The 26,926-nt window shown below is 33.7% G+C and overlaps 1 protein-coding gene across 3 annotated transcripts in view; it reads left to right on the top strand.

Moving 5' to 3' along the window:
• Positions 1-26,926, top strand: part of LOC127065752 (neuronal acetylcholine receptor subunit alpha-7-like) — a 137,227-nt gene that overhangs the window by 78,851 nt on the left and 31,450 nt on the right. For 2 of the 3 annotated variants that reach the window (XM_050998549.1, XM_050998547.1), the window contains 2 exons: positions 4,977-5,021; positions 26,496-26,605. In XM_050998549.1, the coding sequence (XP_050854506.1) occupies positions 26,514-26,605 (92 nt within the window). In that variant the 5' untranslated portion in view covers positions 4,977-5,021; positions 26,496-26,513. Of the gene's footprint in view, positions 1-1,142; positions 1,485-4,976; positions 5,022-26,495; positions 26,606-26,926 lie in introns of those variants that run through there. The other variant, XM_050998548.1, reaches the window with a different exon arrangement.

The raw sequence follows: 26,926 nt of genomic DNA on the forward strand, positions 1-26,926 counted from the left end.
CATTTTGTGCAAAGGGATGAAGTAATCCAATTAGTCTGATAAAAGGGATACCGTAGGTATAATATGAATTATGATTTTGTAGTCGTAAACTGTGACCTAATATCCGTTCTTGTACTACCTACCAGTTTTACGAAAAAGATTATCATGACTTTGCTATGGTAAATAGAGAAAGTCGAAGGAACAGTTAGCAAGATTGCCTCCATGCCCATCGTTATTACTTTTACGCGAACAAGAAGAAGACGCGATCTGGCAACCGTGACGCATTAGTTAACTCATCCCAAAGGCGTACTAATGAAAACTTCTAATGAGATGTTGAATTATGCGAAGGAAAGATAACGTGGATGGTGAATGCTGTTGGTTTGGCTTAACCTCGACCTTTGGAACGAATTCGACCAAGTATTCTTTGAGTCTGAGATCGAGGAAAGGAGTAAATGATAAGATTCAATTATCGAAAAACAGTTTATCTCGCTGAGAGTGAGCAAGCGAAATAAAGAGAGAAAGAAGGTGGATGGGAATGTGAGGGATAACGAAGGATTAGAGATGGTTCTGGATTAGAGATGGACTTATTTTTGGAAAAAAAGAAAAATGAAAAATAAAAGGACAATAACGAAATTCGAGACTATTATTTCTGAGGTACCGATTATGAGGAAATAAAATCGAAATACGATCGGTTAGTTTCTCTGGTTGATCAGCTCTAAACTAAGTGGATATGTCCGTTTCGATACGCTTTGAAGAGCGAAGCTAAAAGCTCGAGGGCGGAGCAGACCGATGTTGACCAAACACTCGCGTAACCGAGTTAACTTTAAGCTCAGGTTTAAGCTTCGGCTTAAGACGAGCTTACATCGTACGCCAAAATGACACGACGGACTCTCGGTACATATTCTTGAAATCATCTAAGCGATCATGTACTTTTTGGAGAACGCAATAATTTCTGTTAATATAAAATAAATTCAAGGAAAATGTTTTATAAACGATCATTACTCATTTTATAAGTTACGATCGTATATCAAATATGATGTTATTGATCGTATATGAAATTTTTGTAACGTTTGTAGATATCTGTGACGTATAATGATAAAGTAATAATCGTTTCTTGCGGATTTAACGTTCTTGTTGTAACGAAATACTAAACGATTATATACGAGTAAATTAATTATCTTAAAAAGATATCGTATCGTTAAATTCTATATGCGTATAAATGTACTTTTCTAAAATAACTTAATAAACGGAACACAATGTGGTTTGATATTTCGTATGAAACAAAAGGTCAACGATGTGTATGTCAACAATTAAATTTGCGGCGTATATACAATACATACATATGTAAGTACATGCGTACGTATGAGACACGTCGTCCGTATTTGTTTATATGAATAATGTTTCGGGCGTATAGGAATAGAGAAGGTCGACTCAGTCGACCGTTGTTAGGCGTAGTGTTCGGACGTAGATCGTAGTTACCAGTTGGATTCTACGTATTATATTAGGTAAGTCTATCTTTTAAATATTATAGATCACGTATTTTATATCGATCAATTTTTATTTTTGCGTTTATCAAATGATCGTTTTTAATTATTCGAAGCAACAAAAAATTGTTTGACTATTGTATAAAGATAGATTTAATATCGTTATCGTCGATCGAACAACATCAAAGGCTACGTTAATACGCAATGAACTTCGTCCTTGAATGGGTATCGATCGAACCCTTTTGGATTCAATCGAAGATCGTGAGATACGATTGTTTTAGCGACGACGACCTTCGTCACAAACCTAGTCTTTTCATCGTTATTAATGAGCCCGTGTAAATTTTCTTTTTATAATTGAGACTCGTTTATTGGCTAGAAGAGAGATACCATCGTTCTCAATAATGTAAACAACGTCGACGAGGACGACGACGACGACGAACTAGCTTATTGCAATTTATTAATTGCCTCGACCTTGTTAGTAATTGCAGCCACTCTTGATGAATACAGGTAACGAGATTCAAGACGTAGCATGAGCGTTGTAACTTTTCTTGCTTCGTCATCCTTTTTTTTTCCATTTTACTTTGATTCGTCCTATCGAGAAATTAAGAAATTACAACAATTGTCTTTAAAACGATTTAAAACGAAGTGATCTCTTTTAACTATTAATGTAAAAGTAAGTAATGATAAAATTCTTCACAACGTTGTTTTCGTTTACATAATTAACAAAGAAATTTCAACGTTGTACTCTCTTTTAAAATCAATTCTCTATTTCATTGTTTACGATAATGTTAGAAGTTAGGACTGTTAAGCGCTTACCGCAAATCGGTAAACACGAAGTAAATTATATTCCACTACGAATTACGAGTAAACTGTAACTCGTGATTTGCTTGTCGCTCGCTTAAACTTCGATAAGAGCATTTCCATTCCAGGAATTTCTCTTTTCTGCGACGTGCACGGAATGTTTAAGTGCGAGTTTGAAATACGAGTATGTTTGTTGAAAAAAGAAAGAGAAAAAAAGAAGAAAAGAAAAAAAAAAGTAAAAAGAAAAAAGGAAATCAGCAATGCAAATTGCCGAATTATTTAAAGTGATTTTCTCTCTCATACTGCCGGAGGAGTAGTTTACCTTAGAGTAGTGTTACAAACGAATAAAAGAAGCTGTATTTTCTTTACCTTTTTTTTTCTTCGTTTTTTTTTTTCATTTTTCCTTTCTCAAAACTGCGCATATGAATTTTTCATCTTTAAAAAGTATCTTCGAGTGGAGTACGTACGTACGTACGTACGTACGAATGTACATATGTATATGAAATTCACGAGGATCATTGAATATAAGAGACTATGATAAAAGAAAAGTATGATTTGATCGGTATCACGTGAAACTTGTATTCGTTCGATTTTATTATTGAGAAAACGAACTTATTTGGATGATAGTAGGCAATGCACGGGAAAGGAGCATACGTACGTACGCATAGTAGTCACGTAAGTACACAAACAGATAGATGCAGCTATATACATATATATGTATGTATGTAAGATAGCCGTATCCATATGTAAGATATCTAAGAAACATGTAGCAGAGAGATCGTTCAATTTAAACGTATATTTCGAGTTTGCTCGCAAATGTCGACAACATATGTATTTACCTATATTTGCCAAGGATCTACCGGTCGTATATGCGAAACATACTTGTAATCATGATGAGAGCGTTGTTGAGCAAAGCAAAAGAAGAAGAAAAAGAAGAGAGAGAAAGAGAGAGAAAGAGAGTAGAGAATCTATTGCTATACGTGACAAGGGTTGGCAATATTTCGGCGCAAAGGATTTCTAAACGGCGAATGGAAGAACGTATATGTGCCAAAAGTAAAAAAGATAGAGAGAAAGAGAGATAGAACAATGAGAGGTTCATTTTATTCCTTCCCCTTAAATTACAGACATTTCTTAGAGAGATATAAGAGAGACGAAGAAAGAAGATAGAATCCTCTTACCCACGCTATCAGAAAAGACGGTTTTATAGGATATGATATTCCTTATGTAAAATGCTATTTTCTATATATCAAACGATACATAGGTATATGACAGATGCATCTTCTCTGGAAAATATCGAACGCGTTTAGTCGCATATTTGTTAGCATGAAAAAAATATTCGTTGCAAATCGAACGGTGATAATTGTGTAACGGGAATATAAAAATACATATTGTATGTATGTATGTATATATAATCTGAAAAAGTTAAAATACGATAAAAATCACTTCGTATATTTTTTGAATAAATAACGCGTGGTTTTTTTTCGATTATCTTAGCTTAGATTTATTATAGCTAGTTTTTTTCCTCAGCGAATTATCCTCAGTACGATTTAGTCACTCTTTTCGAGATCTTCTTCAGGAATTTATGTAGGTCAGCGTACATTCAGTGAATTCGTTGAAAGGAGAGAGATTTAACGAGCTACCCATGCACGTTTTCTCTCTCTCTCTCTCTTTCTTTTTTGCTTTCTTCCTTCTTTGATTGAATGAAATTTGTAAATTCTATATTTTATATTCGTTTTTAATTCATTTTCGTATTTTTTTTTTGTTCTTTTTTCTTTTTTTGTCCTTACAACATTTTTTAAGAAATTATTATTAATCCGCAATCATCCTTTAATAAAAATAATCCATGCGTTCTTATTATGTTTTCTTCGTCGATAAAGTTTAAACGTATGGATGTTTTGAGACAAGCAAAGAATAGTATTGTATATCCATCGATATATATATTTACTTTAATATTGGAATCGAACACAGATGTGACCCCTTAATGGATATCAACATAAGTTTTGAAAGAGTACGGTATCGAGGAAAAAACTTGCTAACATATGATATTTTTCCATGAATAAAATGAAATTTATATATATATATATATATATATATATATATATATATATATATATACTTAGTAATAAGTAGAAAGATTCATGCAAGACAAGCAACATTTTAACATGTAATTACGTATCATATTCCACGATAGTGTTAAATAAAAATGATCGTAAATCATTTAATCATTGAAAATGTTTTGTCACGTTGTTAGATAAATTCATTTACTTAATTAATAAGAGAGGAAATAATGTCTCGTTGTATAAAAAAGATTTTAATCTTTTTGAATATACATATCTGTTGTATGTTACGTGTGTAAATTGCATCGTAAGCACTTTTGCACTTTTTGAACTGTCGGAATCGTTATGCGTATTAATTATAAAGTTTCGTTGCAAAAAAAAACATTTCTGCTTCACAACGCAATAGTTAGCACGTTAAATGGAGCGCTTTATCTAACTAAAATTAACAATTCTACTCGCTCTTGAAAAACGCGAACAACGTAGTATTGTTATTATTTAATAAATACAGTGCTTTTAACACTTTTACTATCTTATCGAATCTCGTTTGATAATTGATGCATTTATTGATGTTATGAATAATTATACGTATATATAAATAGAACTTCTATACCTTTCGACGCTCTAATTAAGAAATATTTTCTTTTTTGTGTTACAGGACGAGAAGAATCAACTGCTCATCACGAATCTTTGGCTGAAGTTGGTGAGTTTATTCTCTGACAAAGCAAAAGAGCGTAACGAGCGTTCGTTAAAATTGTACGATCTAATTCTCGCCAATTAAATCGTGTAGAATAATCGATACGTTTTCGAATGGTTTTACGTGCCTGCCGGCATGTTAACCATTGGTAAATTAAACCAAAAAATATGTAGGAATGGTGAAACAAATGCATATAGTGTAAATATATAGTGTATGAGCGTTTCCGTTGCCAGGTTAATTCTAGTTACGTACATATCTCTGTATTCCCGTCATGTGGAATAATCCAGATCGTTTTGCTAAATAAAAAAGCAAAAACAAACAAACAAAAAGAAAGAAAGAAGGAAAGAAAGAAACAAATAAAAAAGAGCTGAAATCGTTTTGTGACTTTCAACTTGACCAATTACATTCGCATTAGACCCATCGAAGCGATTAATATAAACGTTAACGAGTACTTTCCATTCTATTGAGATCGATTTTTATTGTTTATAAAAACCAATTATTAATGGAATCACCGGCAACAGGTTAAACTCTCGGCACGAAGTTAAACTCGAGTGGTTCACACGTCCTTGTTAGGACAAGTTGCGAAGAATTAACGAAGGTCAGACGTCCTTTTTGTCCTTTCGAACTTTCTTTTTAAAACTACGCAAGGTGCCTTTTCTTTCGAATCGTTTACAATGACTTCTTAACATTCGCCTTACGTTATTCGTACAAACAAAACCACTCTTTCTATCGGATTGTAGGTTTTCTTTTTTTTTCTTCCCTTTTTTTTTTCTTTTATTCTCGAAACATACTCGATCGACTTAAAAATTCGAGAGGTAGACGTAGTCATTTTTGCTGTATTTGCCTTTTACGCTCATCGACATTTTTGAAATGAAATAATTCCTTCACGTGAATCCTATTGTTTTTCTTTTATCGATAATTCATACGTGATGGAAACAATAGAAAATTTTTGTAACGCTAAGCGCAGCCACTATGTTCATTTTTTATTTTTGTTTTTTTTTTTTTTACGTAATTGCATGTACGTACCTACGTATTGTACGTACTACTCTGCATATACTCTACGCCTTTTACGATGCTCTACGAGTAAACAACGAGGTGGACGTAACACCACGTTTTGTTCAAATATTGTTCGTTCATTATAAAGCTTTTTTACACGTTTTCATATTTTTCATCTTGTTTTTTATCGCATTGCATACTAACTTAATTATTATGTTCACAATGGAATTATCATTGAATCGTTCTAATTTTACCATTTTAATGTAACACGGTAACGAGATTTACATATAGTTGTTTAATGATTTATCTATTCATTTAAACGAATAATTGAATAACTTTTTTAAAATTGCAAAGATGTTAAATAGTGTTGTTTTCTCTATTTTTTAAATTTGTTTTATTTGTTTTCCTCACGTGCCTGCTGCAACAAGAAGTCGTTTCTTTGTCATTCTTCGAATACTTCGCACAGTACACAAATTTCTCTTTATCTATTCAAAAATTTCAAACATTTTCAGAACATAAAAAAAAGTTATTCAATTTGAAGAAGTATTCGAATATTTTGGTGACTCGCTCTATTTTTTGATTTCGAACGAACCTTTCGATCGTTCGATTCGATAAATTTAATGAACGTTCCACGATATCACAGTGCTCGTGCGTCATGTAAATTTGACGCATAGAAGAGATTTACACGAAACGATTCGAATTTCATATGGTTCGCACGTCGTTCGGAAGTTATCACGGAAAGTCGATGTTACGTTTTTGATAAAAAAAAAAACTTCTCGTCAGATTGTAGCAATCGTGAAGCATCTTATCAAAGCTTTCTAAAGGAAAGTTCGCGCGAAAAATTTTAAGAAAAATAATTCTTTGACTTTTTTATTCATTACGATCTCTTCTTTTGATGTTCGTCATATGATCAGAGTATTAAATTATTAAAAACAAAACAAATATTTTGCGAGTAATTTTAGTCGATTTTATTAATAACATATAATAGATAAACAAAACAATTATAACGTTTATATTAAAAAGAAAAAGAAGAAACGAAAAGAGAAAAATTATAATTACGGAGAACAAATGCATTTATAAATGTAGATAAATCTACGTTTATTTTAGAAATTATTTTCTATTCGGTTGTTAATTCTACAAACGTATTGTTCTCTTGCAACGAGAAAGAAAACAAGAGAGAGAATATATTATCAATCGGAATCATTATAAATAATAAAATGAAAAATTGCAAGAAAAAGTATGGCTAACTAAAGCATCTCATTTCAAAAACTTGGTTCTTTTCTAGCCGATGGATTCTTCAAATTTTATTCCTATATTTCTTTCTTTATTTTCTGTTTTTCCTCTGTTGTCTCCCAACATTTTATGAATAGCAAAATGTTTTGAAAGTTAACAAAGTTTTGTCGGCCGCTATATAGAGCACGCCATAACATTTGAATGTTACTTTTTCTCTTTTTACGAAATAACGAGCGGTTCGTAGTAAGAAGTTTTCGGGTTTCTGGTACATTGTGTGTATATGTGTGTGTATGTGTGTACACGCGCGTACATGTGTATGTATTGCAAGGGTTGGTAATAGAGCAATACGAGAAGAGCAGCGCTTTTCGTCGGAGAAAATTGTCCTTCACACCTAGTCTTTCGGCATTTTATAACAATGGCTCTACGAGTTAGCTTTCGTACCGTAACAGCAGCTTGCGTAAATAGAGCGAATTTATTGCAGGCTTTCGTTGCGGTTCATGAAACGAATTGCTTTGTTAAGTTAATGTTGCTCTTATGATTTAGAAACGATGCATTCTGACGAAGCTCGTTTTCGTTTACACTCCGTTGGATAAGTTCAAGAAAGAGGAAAGCGCAAAATGTAGAATTTTATTGAAAAACAAAGTATACGAGTTTGCTACGCGCTTCTACTCATTATTTTATGCAATTATTATTATTTTTATTATTTTTATTATTATTATTATTATTATTATTATTACGAACGATATAAATATAATAAACGTATAAATATATTAACAGAATAACGTTTCAAGATTATTTACGGACGAAGATAAGCGCATAAGTAAATTCTTTATCGTTGAATTAAGAAATAAAAATAAAAATAAAAATGAAAATGAAAATGAAAATGAAAAGGAAGAAGAGGAAAAAAGGGAAAGAAGAAAAACTTAATAAAAGAAAAAAGAAAAGGGAGAAGAAAAAAGAAAAGAGATTACAAATTATAAGGAGAAAAAAGTGTAATTTTCTTTGAGAGAGACGTTTCAGAAAGTTAGCTTTCGCGTGAAAATACGAATGGGTCTCTCGTCGGTGGCCATATAATTTGTTGAAAGTGCGTCCCTCTAATTTATTTAGTTTCCAAGAAAGAAATTTGTATTTCTTTTATTTTGAATTGAAGCGGACAATACGAAGCTACATTTTTTTTCTTTTTCATTTTCTTTTCTCTTTTCTTTTCTTGCTCTCTTCTTTTTTTTCTTTCTTTTTTTGTTCTTTTTTTTTTCTTTTGTACAGAAAGATAGAGTTCGGGGTTAAATAAAATGATGTAGATGCGTTTGACTCTGGAAGTGGCTATATTTTTACTGATGTAAATCGAGAAGATATTCGAGAAAACATCGTACGCATTTCCGATAGCGCTGTCATATGCATTTCCGTATCGATCGAAGATAAAATAAGAATCGAAGTGTTTCCACCGTTAATATGACGAGAGTGTACATTAATAACTCAAAAATATGAGCTCCCTTCGCGTCTTTTCTCTCTCTCTCTCTTTCTCTTTCACATTTTCTTTCTCACGAATTCGTGAAATTATTCGTGAGAGAATACCATCGTCAGATTCAAAATTATGTCATTTAAAAATGCGCTGTTGAAGAAGAATCGAAGAAAACGTTCGAGTTTTCATTAAATCACTGACAATTGCTATTTTACCGATAAAATTCTTCAATGTTTCAAGGTACATTTGCAAGACGTTAAAACTTCATGAAAATTTCTCATTCGAAGAGCGAATTCTTTCTTTTTCGGCTTTCATTTTTATCGACAGATCGTAGAAGATATTTCTTTTTTTTTCTTTTTTTTTTTCGTCCACTAACTAAAGTAGAAAAGAAGCGATCACGATCGATGAAAGGAAGAGGAATATAATCGAGATGCCGTTTTTCCGTATTTTACATAAATCCAGTTTACTTTCAACTAAATTACTTTCAATTTTCGTCGAAACGATAAAATAAGCATATTACATATATGTACGTATGTATATATGTGTAGGTATGTACATGCTCAAAAAAGATTAGATACCTTCTGAAAAGTGGTTGAACTTTCGGTTCGTTCGTTCGCCGATGTCATCGTGTTTCTAGATGAAAGAAAATTCTTGAAGTTTTTGTCGTTTGACCCGAAAGGTATTCGATATTACCGCGAATATCTAATGGAAAGGGCAACCTACTGAGAAATTACGTGGTTCCATAGAAAGATTTAATAATAAGAAAGGAACATAACGGTCTAGGAGCGCTAGGATCTAAACGCAGAACGAAGCATCATCGATTATCGCTTTATAAACTATCGTCGGGCATACTCTCACGACCATTGTCATTGTTTTAATCGATGAAACGAGGAGGTCTAACACATCGTTCTACGTCTAACGCTTGACGTACTAGAAAGACAAAACACTCAAAGGCAGGTTCCTTTGAGAATCGTACGATTATACGCACGATTAAACGAATCGATTAAATAAACGAGGAGGAACCATCTCTGAGACGAATAAGGGTAGAGAAAAGTATACGGAGTGACGACGTTTCCGAAGTGAATATCCGAGGGAGATTAGGCGAACGACGCGTTACTGCCGTCTCTACGAGAAAACGCGATCGCAAAAACGAAATTCTCAGCACGATGTAACTCCTTCCTCAGTGGACTGAGGTACTAGAAGAGAGTAGAGCATGTCGAGAGAGTAGGTAAAGCACTTCTACCTACGTTCAACCCTAACTGTTCTATGTAGCATTATGAGAGAGAAGTCAGCATCAGGATTCGTTTTTTTTTCTCTTTTTACCGTACAACCAGTTTTCGCTTTTTCTACTTCACTTGGTTGAACTCTTTATCCGACTGGCTCATCCTCTTCTTTCCTTCGTTTCTTCTAACCTTCCTTTGACCATTTTAATCTTTGATTATCTTCAAATTAGACTAACGAAAGAGTAGCATGAATTTTTCGGAAAATCGTAAAGAGATATTTTCAGAGGAGATACGTTCGATTAATTTGAGACAGATAGGTGATGTTAACGATGACAGGTAGAATATAACTAAAGAGGATATGATTATTTCCTCAGAGATATCTTTGTAAAATAAATATCGAAACATCGCATCGCAGCGAATATTCGAACATAATATACATAATTATACGAAATCGAATATTTTTGAAACGTGACGCAAAAGTTCCTCCGTCGAGACTATCTTTCGTCTCTTTCTCTTACGATCAAGTTTATGTCGATACTCGTTTGATTAGTCACGTCGTTCGTGGGCGACCATTTTAATAACACAAAGCGGCAATTTCGCAAGTATCTGAAGTATCTGAAACCACTGTCAGTAACATTCGTAACTTCCGTTACAAAATGTATGCCGATTATAAATACATTATCTCTTTCCATTCGATGCATTATTACTCGTGGTCGAGCAACGCCAAGAAACGCGATATTGAAATGGTTATTGTTGTGAATTGTAAAAGGATTAAGGGCAGTCTACAGGCATTTCAAATATGTCAATAACACGCGCCCCCTTTCGTTTCTCATTTTGGAAATGTCCAACGAAGAGGCATGCACTCGTGAGATTTGTGGCTAGAATTTTGAGCATATATAGCGCGTGTATATCATTTTTCGTATAAACCATCCCTTTCATCGTTTTTATCAATTTCGTGTTTTAACGTTCGTAAACTTTCACCACGGTGCCACGAGAATTTTCGATGAATTCAAAAGCGTAAGGATTAATTAATTTATTACACTCTGCTATTTCTCTCACAGTTTCAAAATCGCATTTACAATTCGCCAAACTACTCGCTCGGTTTATACGAACGTTCGATTTCTTCCTGTGTTGAGTCCCTTTTCATTTTTTCGTTATTGATTTAATAATTTTCGTGAATTAATGGATACATACATACATCGGCATACATGAATCAAGGAAGATAGAAGTTTCAACGATTAAATTCGTACATGCGTGAGAATGAAATCCACAATTCCATCGTTCTATGAAATCGATTCAACTATCGATTTGCGGCTAAACTGTATTTTAATTGGCTAACGGTATTTTTAAGAGAACAATAGATACGAAGAAACATTCATAATGGTATAGACAGGACGAAAGGGTTGAATAATCAACTAAAATATAAACTGTTCAGCTTTTGATGAAAAAGCATTGTTATATTAATGGTTTCGTTAATGTATTAGGCGTTTGCCAAGCTATTTTCTTTCCAATCGGGAACAAATATTGTTTACTTCTACGTGTTTGAATTTATTAAAAGCTCTTAGGATTCGTTCGATTGGAAAATAAAAGGTAGTCGAGTCGTGTCGTTTTGGTCGATCGCTGTTTCTGATTTCGTCTTTTAATTAACGGCTTCGTAAACATTTAATTTAGTCGGGTATAGTATGTAAATTTGATTTATATCTGTTATTTATAATGAACATTAAATTATTTATAACGAAATTAATAATTAACAATAATGTATGAATAAGTGATGGAATTTACGAAGAATCATAAATATGCAAATCGATAAACGAGAGTAATGGAGGGAAAGTGAAAAACTTTTCACATTGATCCGTGAAAAATGAATGACGAACTTCGTGACAAATCAGAGGGGATTTCTTCGGAGGTATCGGTGATGATCAACATTGTGCATTTTTTCCGATTCATCGATGTTGCCATTCATTTTTAGTCGCTAATTAGGAGCCAATGCGAGGAGCTGTATATAGCACGAACAACAATGGGACGCATTGTGACGCTGTTTTAGAAAAGCACAAGATAAAAAGAACTTAATTAACGGCTTAATTAAATACGAGTATGAGAGACGTGGCACAACGATAAATATACGCGTGCGTATTTTTGCGTGGTGAAACTCACCGCTTTTTTTTTTTTTAATTTTTTTTTCTTTCTCTCTCTCTCTCTCTCTCTCTTTTTTAGTTGTTTTTAAGGTAAATGATATTTAAAAAAGAAAGATGAGTATTTATGATCTGATCAATTTATACTGGGTATCCCATTTCGTGTTTCGTTTAAAAATATCATCGTTTATATTTATATAATATTCAACATTTATTTCAAAGCTATAACAAATAAAAAAAAATGGAAAGAAAAAAGCATTATTATATGTGAAATCGAGGATATACTTATGTCATACATACATATGTGCATATATATGTGTGTGTGTGTGTGTGTGTGTGTGTGTGTGTGTGTGTGTGTGTGTGTGTGTGTACTCAGTAGACGAAATCGAATCATTTCTCGATGCCGTCACCGGCACGTATCTTTCAAAAGAGATCGCAAAAGCGTTATCGAACGACGCAAAGGGAATTCAGAAAAACGGTTGGAATACTTAATTTCGCGTCGTCTAAATTCTAGTCGAACATAATCGAAGTCATGCGAAAGCATTTTCCATGAGACGAGATCTTTAAGATCTCAGAGAGCTCGCGCATTTTTTATTTCTTTCCATTTACGTACCTATGTTTTCTTTCTTTCCATCTTCGTAATTATATTTCACAACGAAAAAAAAGAAAATTATTTTCGAAACGTCCTGACACGTTTCTTGACATATTGATTTTATTTGACTAAAAATATTTCATAATTATGTTAATTGGCTTAATTCAATGTTTCATTTGATTTTTAATAATTATAATCGTCCGATAATTGAACTCTTTTTCCTAAAAAAGTTTTCTTTTCCAACTTTCCTATATTAACACGAACACACACACGTACACATACACATATACATATATACATATTTTAATGAATCTTATAAGCAATTCACGATGATCCCGCATTAAGGCAAATATTTACTCGAAAGTTTGCAACGAATCATGTACGGGATGAAAAACGAAGGAGACGAAAGTCGGGTTTTACGATAAAAGCGCAACCGCGTCTAAGAAAATTCATTTGGCTTGGGAACACCAAGCGAGCGAACGAGACGATATCGGGCGGCTTTTAACGAGAATCGAGTTACGTCATGAAAATATGTGGGAGAGAGAGAGAGAGAGAGTTAGAAATAGGATAGATGTTAAAAGAAAAAGAGGAGAGAGAGAGAGAGACAAAGAAAGAGACTAAGAGAGAGGAAGATAGCGATAGACAAGCATTAAGAGTGCCGCCGATCCAGTTCGAAAGTCGCAACTCGAAAGTTTCCACGACGTTAATGGCCAGCTCGTTTGTGTTTAGAGTGACTTACTCGAAACTTATCTCTTTTACGTTTACGCAAAAAGGGATTTATGCCTGAGGCGAAAGAAACGTAGTTATACGTTTGTATGACAATGAATCAAGTATACCACATAGAATCGCGTAACATGTTTCGATTCAAAACATCTGTTGAGAAACGACGGAAGGAAGGAAGGAAGGAAACCTCCATCGAGGTTACAGTGACTGCCATCCGTTTGGCTATAAATTTCGGCTTCAGTCGGGCGATCGAGAAGGGTGTATTAACTAACTCGAGAGCCAGTAAATCGAGTTAAGCCACGACTCGGCACGTTCGTTGGACCTTTGCGAAGGGCAACTATCCCACGTACTTCCGGAACTTCGCGTGAAATTTCTCTTCTCTTTCTTGCAATAAACCTGCTCTCCTCTTTCCTCTTTCACTCGTAATTATAGTGTAACTGGAATTGCAATTAACCAATTAACCAATCATCTAATTATCTAATTCAGTATCTCCCTCCCTCTCTCTCTCTCTCTCTCTCTCTTTCTTTCTCAAAAAAAGAAGGAAAAGAAATGCAATCTACCAACTCGAAGAATTCGAACCTCTCTTGAACTTTGCACCCGTCAGACTCGATTTTCCGTTGCCTGTAGGATACCTTTCAGCTTACTCGACGTATTTACGAGCTACCCTTTTTATTTCTTTTTTTTATCCTTCTTTCTTTACGCGTATACGTGTGTACACGTATAGATATATATATGTGTGTGTGTGTATTATATATTTTATATATTTTATATATATATTTTTTATGTATATATAAGTACGTATATACTTGTAAATCTCACCGAGAGATCGTTTAGAAAAAAGTATTTGCGTCACGATAGTATTTACTCGAAGATATGTACATACATGCATACATACATAGACGATCGAGGTTTAACAACATCACTGCAGTACTTACTCAACCTTTTTTTTTTTTTTAAATTTATTCCGATAAGTAAATAAAAACTTCGGTCTATTTATTCCGCTAACTAATCTGATGCAAATCTAATCAATGTTCGTGATAATACTTTGATCTGATAGAAACAAGTAGATAGTCGAAGATCTTATTAGAATTTACAAATAAAAAAAAAACAAATTAGTAATTTAATCAAATCTCTTTACAAATTTACGAATTAAAGATTATTTTTAATTTATCGTGATCCCTTCTATAGTATTTGTCGATCATTAAAAAAAGTTTTTGTCTAATTCTCATAGTTTCTAAAGTATTCGTAGTAATAGTTATTGGACCACCCTCTATATCCGTTGACCTTCTTTTACTGCATAAAAAAGTATACCTAGTCTTTCGTTTTCTACTCTCTCTCTCTCTCTCTCTCTCTCTCTCTCTCTCTCTCTCTCTCTCTCTCTCTCTCTCTCTCTCTCTCTCTCTCTTTCTCTCTTTCTCTCTTTCATTCTTCCTAGTAAAGTTTCTTCGTCAGAAAGTTTATGACAGTAGGACGCTCATCCCCTACCACCATATAACATTCCCTTTCCATCCCTGTCGATGATCGTAAGATAATACCAAATACTCTGATACGGTCGAATCGAGAGACTCGTATTCGTGACACGTGATCGAAGTATCAGTTATCTGTATTCGGTATTATCCTACCGTTCTCGAGGTATACCTAGCTTGGACTATCATCCCTTTCTCTATCTTTCTCTCGCACACGAGCATACTCATCCGACCACCCACGAGTTCAACCTCGCTCGTTTCCGAGGTAACAATGAAGAGATTTTCCAGCTCGTGCTGGTTTAATTAAGCATCGATGAAAGGCAAGCAGATTGCGCGCTTTCGAATGCTAAAATGGAAATTCGACCTTCCTTAATTATTGCGTCTACCATTATGGAGATCATTTCTTTCTTTCTTTTTGTTTCTCTCTCTCTCTCTCTCTCTCTCTCTCTCTCTCTCTCTCTCTCTCTCTCTCTCTCTCTCTCTCTCTTTTCTTTCCATCTTCTTCTCCATTTTCTTTTTTCTTTTTGTAATTTTCTTTCGACGAGTAAGAACAACTTCTCCGAGTTGATTGATTGCCAAGTGATTGACGTTCTGTCAAAAAAGTCTGTATTTGATTGAAGATAAAAAAGAAGAAAAAGAAAAAGAAACGTAGAGAAGATTAGGAAATCTAATTCGAGAGGAAAATTAGTTTTTGATCTGGCGACAGGTGAGAAAATTCTCTCGTTCGAATTCACAAATAGATGAACATTATGATCGAAATATCGATTTGCGAGATCAGATTAAATGTTTCGCTCGTATTTCAATTAATCGATCAATATTCGTCCTTAATATCTAAGGACTATATAAGGAAGTAGTAATTTGCAATGAGATAACAATTTCGAAGAAAGATGTTTATTTCTCTCTCTCTCTCTCTCTCTCTCTCTCTCTCTCTCCCCCTGTCTCTTCCCCTCTTTTTCTCTCTCTCTCTTCTTCTATCGGAAAAAAGAGAGCTCTTTTATAGAGTATCTAGCCTAGTCTTTACTTTTCATCTCTCTCTCTCTCTCACTCACTCACTCAGTTGCTCTCTCTTTCTCTCTCTTTCGAGATGGGTTTAATGTAACGAGCAGAGTTGAAATTCAAGCTACGCTTGGCAAACGAAACTATTTTTCTTCTTCTTGGGTATGTTGTCTTGGTACATAATTTTCTATCAAAATCAGAAACTCTCGGAACAACTCGCATTTCTTCTTTTTTATTTCTCATCGAAATATAATATATCTATATATTTTTGCAGATCCTTAACGGAAATAACTTGGAATGAATTTGTTCGATAGCATATGCGATCTTTTATGATTTCAATGAAGAAAGTGCCATTTTAAAAGACGTTCTTTAAGCGTGAAAGAAACAAAGAAATTGTGAATTCTTGGTGAAAAGTAGACATAGACATATTATAGAAAGAATTTGAATATCGTTTCGGAGTCAACATCAGATTTACTTTTCCTGCTACTGTTCCGCCTATCTGTTCTCCAACTTTTACGAACAATGAATAATACATCTTGATGGGTAACACAGTAATATCCGTAAAGAAGATCGTAATATACAGAGTGTGTCAAAAGAATCAATAGAACATCGAAGTTATATTTTGTCTTCTTTCAAACAGTGAGAAAAAAAATTACTTCGATTTTTATCAAATTTAATATACCTATTTGTATCAATATTGAAAGCGATCGAGTCGAACTTTTTCGTTTATCTCTTTTTGGCATGAGATCGGAATAATATTCAGGTACTTCTTCAACGTCTAATCTGACGAACGTCCACGTGCACGGCATAGAAGGATGATTTTACTAGAAAATTCAGTCATCAGCGAGTTTTCTGCAAGGCTGCTGGCAAAGACGGCTCTTCAACTTGTTTTTTCCATTATAAATAACTTCAGGATCGATCGTAGGAGCACCTTGCCGTTATTTCGAGTGACATCGAGACGAAAATTTTGTGCCAAAAGGTAATTCTTTTGGCACGGAGTCGGAATTGCGAAAAGAGAGAAAGAAAGAGAGAAAGAGAGAGAAAGAGAGAGAGAGAGAGAGAGAGAGAGAGAGAAACTAAAATTCATGCTACGTTGCACAAACAGAGCGCCAAGTTAGTTCTCTTCGCATTTCGTCGTCCCTCTTTCCTACCTTTGATTATGCAACTTCTCCGACTGTTATCTCGTTACTCCTTTACTCAAGATCACTTATCTTTTCTATTTAACTGTGATATATCAATTATTAATAAAGCGAGTACAAAGAATTAAATGTATTTTCTCCAGCGAAAAGGAAATAATAATATTATAATTTGTAGAAATAATTTTTTTCTTTTCTTTATTTTTCTAATTTTTTTTTCATTGCATCTGGAATGCGATGCGTACGAAAAAAAGAAAAAAGAATTTAAAAAAATCATATTTTCGAGAATCCCGAGAAAATGGAAATATGTATTACTAAACACATGTTATTATAGCTTTTTGCTGGATATATGAATAACTTCGTACGGTATCATTTTACGGGAAACAGAAAGTTGATATTATGATATAACCACGTAGAATCATTTGTCTTTATTTCGGTATATGGTATATCGGTTTCTATGAATTCGAAAATGGCCCCGGAAGTTTGGCCGCCATAACGTTGGGATTCATAGTCGAGAATCTCAACAATGAGCCGAATGGGACCAACGTCTCGGGAAATGACAGTACAAAATCGAGTTTCAGTGAATCTAACTGGAAAATAAGCAGCTTGCCGAATGCCATGGTACTTTAACGATTTACGTTACTGTCTCTCTCTCTCTCTTTTTCTCTCTCTCTCCCTCTGTCTCACTCTTTCCTTTACACTTATTCCTCGAGCAGCACAAACTCGCAACTGCAAGTTACTCTTCGAACAAAGGAGAACCTTAGCTGCCAGTCGAACTTCCGAAACGTTTTAATTACATCCCACGATCTGAAAGAAAGAGAGAGAGAGAGGAAGAGAAGAGAAAGGAAGAATCGAAGACGCGGAACTAAGAGATTGAAGATACTTTGGGGTTAAATTTCGGTGGTGGAGAAATCTTCGTTAAAATGTGAACGCTTTTAGAAAAGACGATTGATATATGATGTAACAAAATCTAAAACTGTTGGAAAGTTTTCAACATCGGTTCCATTAAAAATCGTATCGAAATACACTGTACTTTAATAAAAATGATTTTTCTTTTTAAATGTTAAATTTTATAAATGTTAAACGTTCAGTGCCGCTATTATCATTATCATTATCACAATCATCTTCATTGTTATTCTAATCCAACACAATTGTTATTTCAATATAATATAATATAAGCCGACTTAATTGTTATTATAATAAGAACTTTTTATCGATCTCATTTCTTTTTCCTGCGACTTGCTCGCAAATTACCGATCTTAATTCTATTACAATAAAATAATTAGGACGATTAAAACTTTTAGAAAATCCATTAAAATTGTGAAGCAATTAAGAATAATTATTTTAATAGAAATAAAATAAAATGAAACGAAAGGCAGAGAGAGAGAGAGAGAGAGAGAGAGAGAGAGAGAGAGAGAGAGAGAGAGAGAGAGAGATGAAAAATCTATCGGGATTAACGATATTATCGTACGAGCTTTTTAGATTCTTGATCTTCATTTCAATATACATATATATGTACGTACATACATACATACATATACACATATATAATATATACTGTATATGCACAGAGATATATACGTGCACAAATATATATATATATATATATATATAGATCTCTCATTCTATTAACTTTCCGTTCTACCGGGAATCCAAACTTGACGGTTTGAGTTGAGCGTTCAAGCTTTATAAGAGAGAACTAGAGTAAAGTTCTCTCCGGAAGCTACTTCCTTACGTTTCCGGTCTTCCATCGAGAAACTTGTTAATCGTGCCAAGTAGTGAACGTAGAAACTTGGCGATTGTGATTCGTGACTCTAGATCAAGATCTTATTCCTTCTTATCAGTCGAACGAGTATTGCCTTGTACCGACGAATCAGACATTTCGTATTTAATCGTCTATTCGTTTCTTTTTTTTATTTTTCTTTTCCGTTTTCTTTTTTCTTTTTTAACGGTGGCAAATAAGCAAAGGAAAAGAAGGAATTCGAGTGGAAGAAACTCGGCACATGCTGGAAACACAAGTGCGCGCGCGCGCACCTCTATAATCGAATGCGATCGCGTGGAAAGGTGTCAAGGTCGTTCGTAATAAAGCCAAGGTGGTAATAAGTTCGACTCGTACTCTTTTCCAGTCTTAATTCACTCTTTCTTTCTTTTTTTTCTCTATCTTTTTCTCTTTCTCTTTCTCTTTCCCTTTGTCTCTCTCTCTCTCTCTCTCTCTCTCTCTCTCTCTCTCCTCCTCCTCCTCCTCCTCCTCCTCCTCCTCCTCTTTTTCTTTCTGTAATCTTTTATTTTTTTCCCTCTAACGGAATTGCTTTCTCGGTCGTTCGAGCATTTAATCGCCAAGGAAAGAAACAAATCCAACGACGTTTTATATAATCGCACTCGATCTTTGTCGTCGATGGACTCTAAGGAATTCCACGAATTACAATTTAATCGAAATTCAAAAATGAGCTAAGAAGAACCTAAAAAATTCGACGAATTTTTATGACACAGAAAATACAAGCAGTAAAAGAAAGATTAGATAGAACGTATTAGATATAGCCATCGAACTATACGATCGTATAGTTCGATCGTGTGAGGGATTTCTTATTGTTAGAAAGGAAATTTACAATAACATGTAAAATGCAATAGAAGGAGGTTGAAAAAAAAGAAAAACTAAAAGTAAAAAAAGAAACGAAAAAGGAAAGAATTCATATGAAGAATTTATCGAATTTTACGAAATCCTTCTTGTTTATTTTATTTTCTGTTATCTTTCCTTTTGTCTTTTTTTTTTACATCTTCTTCGATTAGAATTTTTCTTGCCCGAATTTACGAGATTCACCGATGCGTTCTTTTTACATTACGGGAATTTTTGCAGGAATGCAGGAGAGACATAGAAAAGAGAAAGAGGAAAGAGAAAAGAGAAAAAGAGAAAAAGAGAGAGAGAGTCGATTTTAATTAGCCGTCCGTAAGTTAAGAAAATCAAGGTAAATTGGAACGCTTTTAAAAGTTTTCTCTGTGGAATTCCGAGCACGAACGATCGTTGTTCCTCCTTACGTCATTTCCTTTCGATGGCAGATCGAAATTCGTAATGAAATTCATCGTAAAATTTTCTTTATACGAGTCGACGGACATTGCCAAATACTCGAATCCTTTTTTTTCTGTCCCTATCTCTTTCTATTTTTTTCTCTCTCTCTCTCTCTTTTTCTATCTCTTCCGTAAGTAAGAGTACAGTGCTAAAATATTAAGCCCTAACGAATTCGTTTTCCGCAAGCATGGAACTCTCCGGTTTATGAATATTGCAAGACTGCGAATTATTCTCGAGTGGTGGATAGTAGGGATAGTGTTGGTGGGGTACGAGGATGGATTAAAACGTAGATGCGACCTATACCAAAAGATGATTATGTATGCAAATGATTAAAGTCTCTGGATTTTCGCCATTCGTAAATATATACATACATGCATATATATATACACATATACACACATGTATTACGATGATCTACTCACTAGAATCGTTAACCGAGATATTTCAAAAGAAAAAAGAATTTTTTTCTTCTTTTATTTTCACTCTTGAAAGTAACGTTCTATAAATTATTATTATCTGAAATATAAATAGTATCGAAAACTTTTCATGTTTGCTATAATTCAGTTAATTATTTCTGTATATTTTAATAACAGTAGCAAATAATACAAAAATAAAATATCGGTCTGCTTTAAAAATTGTATTGTCTGGAATTAAAATTCTCTTTCTCTTTTTTTCCCTCTCTCTCTCTCTCTCTCTCTCTTTCTCTCGAGATATTATATCAACACGTAAAACAAATATTACGAGTACCTACATGCGTATTTAACTACGTGAGTGTTTATATTACGATTTCATAAAATTCTATATATGATATAATACTACGGAAATATCGAGGCCTGTGGAAAAATGAGCTATGAGAAAGAAAAGAAATATTGTTTCGTCGATCGTAACATAATAATTTCAATGTTTTTAAATTTACGGAAATGCTTGGATTTTTCTATGCCGAAGTGAAACTAATAACAAAAGTAAAATGTTATTGGATCGAGGGTACTTTGAAATCTCGCACGATCTCGATAAATTTCATCTCTTCGCATTTTTATGTGATCACTGCGAGCTTCGAACGTTTAACATTTTATGAACGTAGCGCAGGGATTTACAATCGATCATTCCTTTTCTTATATTTCTTCTTACCTTTTTTTTATTATTGTTTTTATTACTCAACTATATTGCTATTTCCCGTTATAAAGCAATTCTTTTTTTCACGACCTCTACGTGAATTCTATACATATATATATATATATATATATATATATATATATATATATATATATATAATGTACATTACTTTTATTGATTCAATAATAACAAATTTATATATATATATTAATGAAAATATGGAAATAATATAATGTAGGTCAAAGATTCTTCTCGAAAAATTAATGATAGATCGAGTATCTATCACACATCAATATAAATATTACAAAATCGAGGATAGAAAATAACGTTTGAGAAAACTGATAGATCGTATTGATTTTCAAACGGCAAAGCATATTGAATTTCTTTCTTCTTCCATCTATATATCCGTCTGTCTCTCTATCTATCTTTGTGTCTATCTATCTTCTCCTCTCTTTCTCCTCTTTCTTTATAGTACATACCTATAAGTATATATATATATATATATCTCCTTCAGGAAAAGGAATTTCCACGCTACGAAATAAGCAAGAAAATCGGGAATGCTTTGCAACGAAATTCCTTCTTTCTTTCTTTAGAATCGTGATAACGCGATCCCGTGACTTTTATCTTCCCATCGAAATCAAATCGTCCTTTGCATTCAACAGCAATACCAGTACTAGCACCAGTACCAGCACCAGCAGTAGTAGCAGCAGTAGTAGCAGCATTCTTTGCCGACGAAACATTCTTTAACGTCTTTCACCAGAATCTAGGATCCATGACATTTGTCTCGTCGTTAGCATCGAACGGATGCTGCATCCAAAGTTCGGATAATTTTGGATCTAAAAGGAAAGCGGGTTAACGTCGATCCTTCCGACTTTCTGCTTGACAGATTTCAACGTACACTATGTACGTACATACATATGTATGTACATGTGTATATGTAATTCAAATATTATTATCTGATTTTTATTTTTTATATATCGTAAGTATACAAGGTCAATTTTTAAATGAATACTCTTTCATAGAAATAGATTGATATCTATAGATATTTATCGGTATATCGTAGTCTCTTTTTCATAAGGATTATCGCATATCTCTTTTTTATAAGTGAAAATTTGTATTATGACTGATCGTTTGATTTAAAATTATCAATGTTAACAAAACGATCGATCGATGATAATAAACCGGAAAGTTATGATTAAAAATAGGAAAAAGTTGTAAAAACGAGAAAAATTTTAATTCTTGTTTAATCCGTAATATCTTTGTTCGTTTGTTATTTTCCACTAATTTTTCCGTCCATTCATTTATCGAATCTAACACATTCTCCGATTTTGAAATATGGTTCTTCGCTCCTCTTCGTCGTCGTCGTCGTCGTCGTCGTCGTCGTCGTAGTTGTAGTCGTCGATAAAAATAGACGTCGCACGGTCGGCTAGCAACGTGTTAGTTGCCTGCAGCCACGACGAAAATCGATGAAAATATTCATCTGGGCTACGATAACTAAGAGCATACGCGCTAACTGGATATTTATTATATTATTATAAATTCACGATATAGAGAGCTCTACTCGGCCGTATTTTGATTTTATTGCTTGATGAAGAGTTTCAAATGAAAAGAAAAGGAGGACGACAAGTCGAGAAAATTTTCGCAGCGTCCTTAATTACGGTGACATTTTAATTAGCTTCTCCTTGGGTCCGAAGAATGAACTGAATCACGAAGTGTATTACGAACTTATTACGACGTTATTACGAGACGAATAACATCCTCTTATCGCGCTAAATCTGCCAGCGTCGTTTCTAGATTTAAATGATATCATATTTCTATAGAAAATCTCTAGATTTTATAGAAATCGTAGAAGGAGACGGAGCGACAAAATTCGCACTTCGTGACGACAGTTTGCGATAACAACCGGCCACTCAAGCCGGCATCTGCAGTTGATATATATATATATATATATATATATATATATATATATGTATATATAGTGAGAGAGAGAGAGAGATAGATAGACACGAATGTCTCAAGTAGTCCTCTCGTACTTATCCATCCTCTCATTTCACTTTCTCGAAATAAAATATCGAAGAGAAGCCATGGAAAGAGGAGGGTTTGTTTACAAGCTTGCTACAACAGAACGGAAACTTTTTTAAGGAGTTTGCATTTTAAAAGAGGTCAGTTCTGATTTCTCGTTTACCTGGCAAACCAGTACAAATACTTCGGAGATGCGAATCGACAACGAAAAAAATTTTATCGGGTATATACATATATTGGTACGTAGCTCTATACTCCGGAAGAGTTTTTCGAGGGAAAGAACTTAAGAAAATCTTTCTTCGAATCCTCTAGTAACTTTCTTTACCTTTAACTCTCTATCTCTTTCTCTTTTGCACACTCTTATATCTCTTCCATCTTTTTATCCGAGATTTACAACCCTCCCTTAAGTTCAAAAAAACGGCTTGCTATAGAATTTTTACAAAGGTTTTATCCTCCTTGAGTTTTCCTTTCTTCTCCTTTATTCATCTCTTATCCCTCTTTTCTCTTTCTCTCTCTCTTTCTCTCTCTCTCTATCTATCTATCTATCTCTATCTCTATCTTTTCCTCTCTCTTTCCTTCTCTCATTTTTTCTCTTTCTTTGATCTCAATTTTCTTAGCCATCAACTAATTACTGTTTGATCGTCGGAATTGAGGAAAAATGATCGGTAAATCTTCCAGAGTTGTGCGTTCAAATGCATATGTACGTATATAATAACGCGCTATGCGTGGCATGTAAACCAACGTGCCGATGCGGCTATTATTAATTATCCGACGGCATACTCCATCAGTGGCTAATCAATCGGGGTCAGTGACTAATGGGTGTGAATCTAATGGTTTACAAGGAGAGCTTGTAACATACAAAGTGAGAATTTTGAAATAGGATTAGAAATTTAAGGGACAGAGAAAAGTTACAGCCGATGAAGATATATTTCAAAGGAAATTATTCCGATGCTATGAAGAAAATTATATATATATATATGTGTGTGTGTATGTGTGTGCGTGTAGAAACAAAAAAAAGAAGAAAAAAGAAAAAAACATCCGATCTCCAATTCGAATTTCTCCAAATTTCCAAGTTGAAATGGAATTGTTGCAAAAAAAAAAAGAGAAAGAAAAAAGAAAAAAAAAATGATTTGCGAAGGAAAGAAAATATTTTAGGCTATCTCCCTAACTCACTATTCACCGGCATATTTTCAACCTTACTTTGAAATCCCAGGCTTATATGTCGTGGTCTCCCCTTGTCAGCTTGAACGACGCTCTATCCTACCGTGCAAGCCGACCACGAACGCCTTTACTTGCGAACGCGATAGGAAATCTTCCCTTCTTTCCCTTCACTTCTTTCAGCATCCCTTTGCGAAGGGCATCTCGAGATCGCTTTCCAACGTGCGAAACAACCCAGCCGTTTCTCTATATCTTTCTCTCAATTTCTTCTTCTTTTTTGAGAGCATCTCTCAGTCTCTCATTCTCATTTTCTGTTCTTTCGTTTCTCTACGTTCCTTCGATATTTCTTTCCGACGTAGTGATAAACGAGTTTGTTTTTAATCCGCTGCGAGCCGAATAAAAATGTTTAGACTTTCGATCGATCTTCTTTTATCTCTTACCATTTTCTTTTACTTCGATTCATTTTAAGTAGCTAATTAAACCTCTGTATCTCTGCATTATCGTGTCGACGTTTTCGTTCAAACCGATCCGCATTAATTTCTTCGTACGGTAGAACGTTAGTTAACGCGAAATATTGTGAGAAAATAACATATTTTTGATTATATGGATAATTTATTATCCATATATAGAATAATCCAAATCATATTCGTATAAAAATAGATCCGATGGAACATGGAAGCAGAAATATCCATTAATTTAATTATTGAACAGAAACATGATTATAAAGGTTAATTCTTATTAATCGTATTAATATAATCGACGTTTTTACTGTACTTTATTTTTAATAAAATATTCAATATTAAATGTCCGTACGATATATCCCTTTTACATTTTTTATTATTTTCACGAAAAGAGAGATATACTATTTTACTGATATTCTTTTATTTTTCTATGCCAATCCAATCATATTATTATCTATTTGATAAAAGATGTTAAAATAGAGTCGACCAAAAAAGAAAAAATAGATATGATACGAAATATGCAAGGCAATGTGAAACTCTCAAGGGATTGAGATTCACACGGCTCAATAATTTAAGCTTTCGAGTACAGACTAGGGATGCGACTCAAAGGTCGCCTAATTCAAGGAGATTCCTGTGAGATGAGATCGATTACGGTGCATCCTCAAGTATCCCATTGATCTATAAATCCGTACTAGGGTTTAATTCAACAAGATGAAATGGATAAAGGTGGGATAAGAGTTCTCTCTATCTCAGCTTATCGCTTTTACTTGCGATATTATAACGTATAGATGATCACATTTTCTTCGACATTTTTCGAGTTTTTATATTTTTTTATTACACGTTTATTTTTCTACATTTTCAAAACAATTTGTAAGAAACCTAGAGATATCGTATGACAATAAAATACGACGAACGATAAACTTCGTTCAACGTTATTACCAGCCGCTATTATCGACCTTATTCGATCAATTACAGATCTGATAGAGAACAAATCTGAATGGAAGAAATATTGTCTTCGTTCTTCCCCCATGAAAATTCACCAACTTTTCAAATCGCTTTGCGTACTCGCGAAGATCCAAACTCGATGTGAAACTAGTAAGAAAATTTCTTCGCCAACTCTAAGTAAAGTATTAGCACTCGTTCTCTCTTTCTCTCTTTCTCTCTCTCTATCTATCTATCTATCTATCTATCTTTTTCTTTCTTTCTTTCTCGTTGACCGAATAAGAATTGGAATGAAAAAAGTAACTCCGTTTAACTAGGATTTATGACTTGAAGTTCTTACGGGCAAAGATTAAACCGAAAAAATGCTTTAACACTCGTGAAATGTTCTTTCTCTACATTGGACAAGAAATTATCGTCGTTTAATTTGAAAGAAAGAACCCGATTAGACTCGTTTTACGAACGATATGATCTCGATTGCAAATTAAATTTTTACTTGGATAGCGATTCGAATAAAAAATAGGATTATTCCATATAACGCGAAGACGTGTCGACTTTATAAATAATTATAATTGAACATAGCAATAATTAAATTCTAGTTGCTATGTTTAATATATATATATATATATATATATATATATATATATATATATATATATATATATATTATATATATGCACACATTTAACTCGTGTTGCTTTCGTTCTCTTATCGAAAAATATAAATATAATTTTACTTTCTTCTTTATTTTTTCTTTTCCTTTTCAGGAATGGAACGATGTAAATATGAGGTGGAACATCTCGGATTATGGAGGCGTCAAAGATCTCAGGATCCCTCCGCATCGACTTTGGAAACCGGACGTTCTCATGTATAACAGGTAATTAAATACATGATCTAATTTGAATCATCGTAAAGGAAGATAATTCGGCGTGAATTGTTAAATCGTAAAATTTCGTATGTTTGATCGATGAAGTATATATAAAAGAAAGAAGAATAATCGTCGGTGTATGAAGGAACTATTCGAGAAAAGATATCTTAGCTGAAATAATTTGACGATATTTTATAGAGATACTTAACGATAAAGATTTAAGAAAGAAAACAAAGAAACGTTTTTCTAGTTGTGATAAGCAGGTGACAGAAAAAAAAAGAAAAGAAAAGAGGAGAGAAAATCTATGAATATAAATCGTCCGTTAGATTA

Source organism: Vespula vulgaris, chromosome 8 (assembly GCF_905475345.1).
Source record: "Vespula vulgaris chromosome 8, iyVesVulg1.1, whole genome shotgun sequence".
Classification (NCBI taxonomy): domain Eukaryota; kingdom Metazoa; phylum Arthropoda; class Insecta; order Hymenoptera; family Vespidae; genus Vespula; species Vespula vulgaris.